This window comes from Canis lupus, chromosome 37 (genome assembly GCF_048164855.1).
Source record: "Canis lupus baileyi chromosome 37, mCanLup2.hap1, whole genome shotgun sequence".
In the NCBI taxonomy this organism is placed as follows: domain Eukaryota; kingdom Metazoa; phylum Chordata; class Mammalia; order Carnivora; family Canidae; genus Canis; species Canis lupus.
In genome coordinates, this window is record NC_132874.1 from 2,593,325 (window position 1) to 2,596,250 (window position 2,926).

A 2,926-nucleotide genomic window follows, 5' to 3' on the forward strand; every position below is an offset into this window, starting at 1 on the left:
TGCGCAGAATTCACAGAGGACCTGTGTTACTTCCCTCGCGAAGAAACAGAATTATCGTGAAAACTGAAGTGGAAACCATTTCATTTTTGTCTCCCAGAGAAGGGAAGCATGAGCCCAACCACCCCTGAGAAAAAGAACTTTCGGGGGCAAAGGAGCGAACAGGTAATTTAGAAGAAAAACAGAAAGTGGTCTCCGACCGTCCTGGACTTCCCTCGGAGTTAGGGGACTTGGGGGCGCCTGGGCGCGTCGTCTTGGGGCCTGCGGGAAAAATAAACCGAGAGCACGAAGCCTGAGGCTTCTCGGATCCTTTCCCGACCAAAGCCGGGGAGTTTGGAGCGGGGCATTTTCACATATTCCCCCTTTTGTGAAGTGGAACAAACACAACTTAGGCGCACGGCGGCGGCTCGGAGCCTGCCAGCCAGGGGGCGAGCGGAGCACCAATCAGCGCGCGCCTGCGCTCTATATATATGGCGGCCCGGGCCCGGCGCACCTACCGCGCTTTGCCACTCGGCCCCAGCCCCGGATCCTCAGCATGTCGGAGACCGCGCCCGCCGCGCCCGCCGCCGCCCCCCCGGCGGAGAAGGCCCCCGTAAAGAAGAAGGCTGCCAAGAAGCCTGCGGGGGCGCGCCGCAAGGCGTCCGGGCCCCCGGTGTCCGAGCTCATCACCAAGGCCGTGGCCGCGTCCAAGGAGCGCAGCGGCGTGTCCCTGGCCGCGCTCAAGAAGGCGCTGGCGGCCGCCGGCTACGACGTGGAGAAGAACAACAGCCGCATCAAGCTGGGCCTCAAGAGCCTGGTGAGCAAGGGGACCCTGGTGCAGACCAAGGGCACCGGCGCCTCGGGCTCCTTCAAGCTCAACAAGAAGGCGGCCTCCGGGGAGGCCAAGCCCAAGGCCAAGAAGGCGGGCGCGGCCAAGCCCAAGCGGGCGGCGGGGACGGCCAAGAAGCCCAAGAAGGCAGCCGGGACCGGCACCCCCAAGAAGAGCGCCAAGAAGACCCCGAAGAAGGCCAAGAAGCCCGCCGCGGCCACCGTCGCCAAGAAGGTGGCCAAGAGCCCCAAGAAGGCGAAGGCGGCCAAGCCCAAGAAGGCGCCCAAGAGCGCGGCTAAGGCCGTGAAGCCCAAGTCGGCCAAGCCCAAGGTTACCAAACCCAAGAAGGCTGCGCCCAAAAAGAAGTAGGTTGTTGACCGTTTGCTTCTAAAACCCAAAAAAGGCTCTTTTCAGAGCCACCACTCCTCTCCGAGAAAGAGCTGAACATTCTGTACTCCGGCCTCTTTACCCTTAAGTTCTAAGACGCGGTGGGTGGTCGGCCCGGAGCCCCTACGCCAGCGGGAACGGGGCCGGGGAGCGCGTCCCGGGCTCCGCGGTGCCCCGGGCCTCCTCGCAGGAGGGGTGCGGAAGCGCCGTCCGGAGGCCCCGCCCGCCCCGCGCTGCGAGCACCGAGAACCACCGTCCGTCCCGCCTGCCAGTCCCTGCCTTCACGGATCCCCCGATTGGGTCGGAAAGTCATTTGAAAGTCCCGCCCTGCTCGCGGGTTGGCCCATCTCGCCGCCCCGGATTCTCCTCGTGAGTTTGTTATTGGGTGGTGTCCGGTCTCCTGGGTACTCGGTTTGTTGTTTCTAGCGGGCCGACTCTTGTCCTTTTCACTTGATAAAGACGTGAATCCGGTACTTGGGACCCGTGCCACGTTTGGAGTCCTGCCGGCGGGTCCGGTCTGGGGACGGTAGTCGGCCGCGGGGAGGGGAGGGGAGGCTCGGACGCCTGAGCCCCGCGCGGTCGTGCTCCAGCCGGTGCGCAGCTGCCCGCAGGCACCCGGCCACCGCGCACCGCTGGGCCAGGTCCCTTTGTGCCTCGCGTCCCGTGTCTTGGGACCAAGGCGTGACGGGTCGCAGCGCAGCACAAACCACTTTCTGTCGGCCATTTTGTCCTGGTGGCGGGCCGCGGAGCTTCATCTCCGGCAGACGTCAGCCTCTGGATACCGAGGCGTCCCGATTGCGCGTCTGTGCGGCCCCAAGTCCCCAGTTTCCACGCGAGGAACCACGTAGGGGAGACTTGGAAACGTGTACATATATGGGGGTGCGGGGTGTTGTCTCTAATGAAGGGCTCGGGTTTATATTCCCGGTGTTACCTGTGGGTTCTTTTACAGCGTCCGGCGTTTCTTCCGGACAAAAGCGTTTCTTCCTCGTCCTGGTTTTACTCCGGTGAACACGATTTTTCCTTTGAGACGAGTTCAAGGAACAGGGGCTTCTGGAGATTGGCAGCTCAGTTCGTCCATCGCCACAGTGACGGATCTGGTTGTTAATCTAGATAAGGTCTCCCGTTACCGGTGGTGGCCACGGGTTTCAGCCCCTCCCAAAAGAATTCGGATACTTTAATGTCCGTTTTCGTACATTAGAAAGACCTCCACTTTTTTGAGAGCGCAGCGCGCGCGCGCAATTTTCCCATGGCTTCTTCCAGTGTTTTCTGTGCCGTTAATTTCACATTTAAAACAACCCAGCTCTCTCTATTTTATTGTAAGTTTAATAAATGTACCCGACCCTAACATTTTTGCCTCCCTACCTCACCCTCATTTTGAGATGCCACCTTTTTATCCTAGGCTAAATTACATGGGTAGGTGAAGTAATTCTTGATTTTCTACTTTGTTCTTTTGATCTTTCTTGGCCATTCCTCAGGTGTGATCACACTCTTAAGGACTGTTCACGGGACTGGTTTAAATGCTGAGAATACATGACCTATAGTATTTATTATATAAGAATCGAATGTTTAATAAACGTGTTAAAACATGACTTATAGCTGATAGAGCTCATTCCCTCGCGTTGCTCTTCTTTTTCAGGATTTCCCAGTTATTCTATTTATTTTGTTTTCCAAATGTAATTTAAGACACTTCCTCCCTCTCACCTCTTCACCCCTCCCTCCATTAGACATAAAAAG

At 58.2% G+C, this 2,926-nt stretch overlaps 1 protein-coding gene across 1 annotated transcript; it reads left to right on the plus strand.

The window, feature by feature from the left end:
• The first annotated feature begins 478 nt into the window (after positions 1-478).
• Positions 479-2,781, plus strand: H1-2 (H1.2 linker histone, cluster member). Its single transcript, XM_072814143.1, has 2 exons — positions 479-1,561; positions 2,142-2,781. The coding sequence occupies exon 1, from the start codon at positions 533-535 to the stop codon at positions 1,172-1,174; it is 642 nt and encodes a 213-aa protein (XP_072670244.1). The 5' UTR covers positions 479-532; the 3' UTR covers positions 1,175-1,561; positions 2,142-2,781.
• The last annotated feature ends 145 nt before the right edge of the window (positions 2,782-2,926 follow it).

Coding starts and splice junctions, on each gene's coding strand:
- H1-2 (XM_072814143.1), top strand. CDS start 533: ATGTCGGAGACCGCGCCCGCCGCGCCCGCCGCCGCCCCCCCGGCGGAG.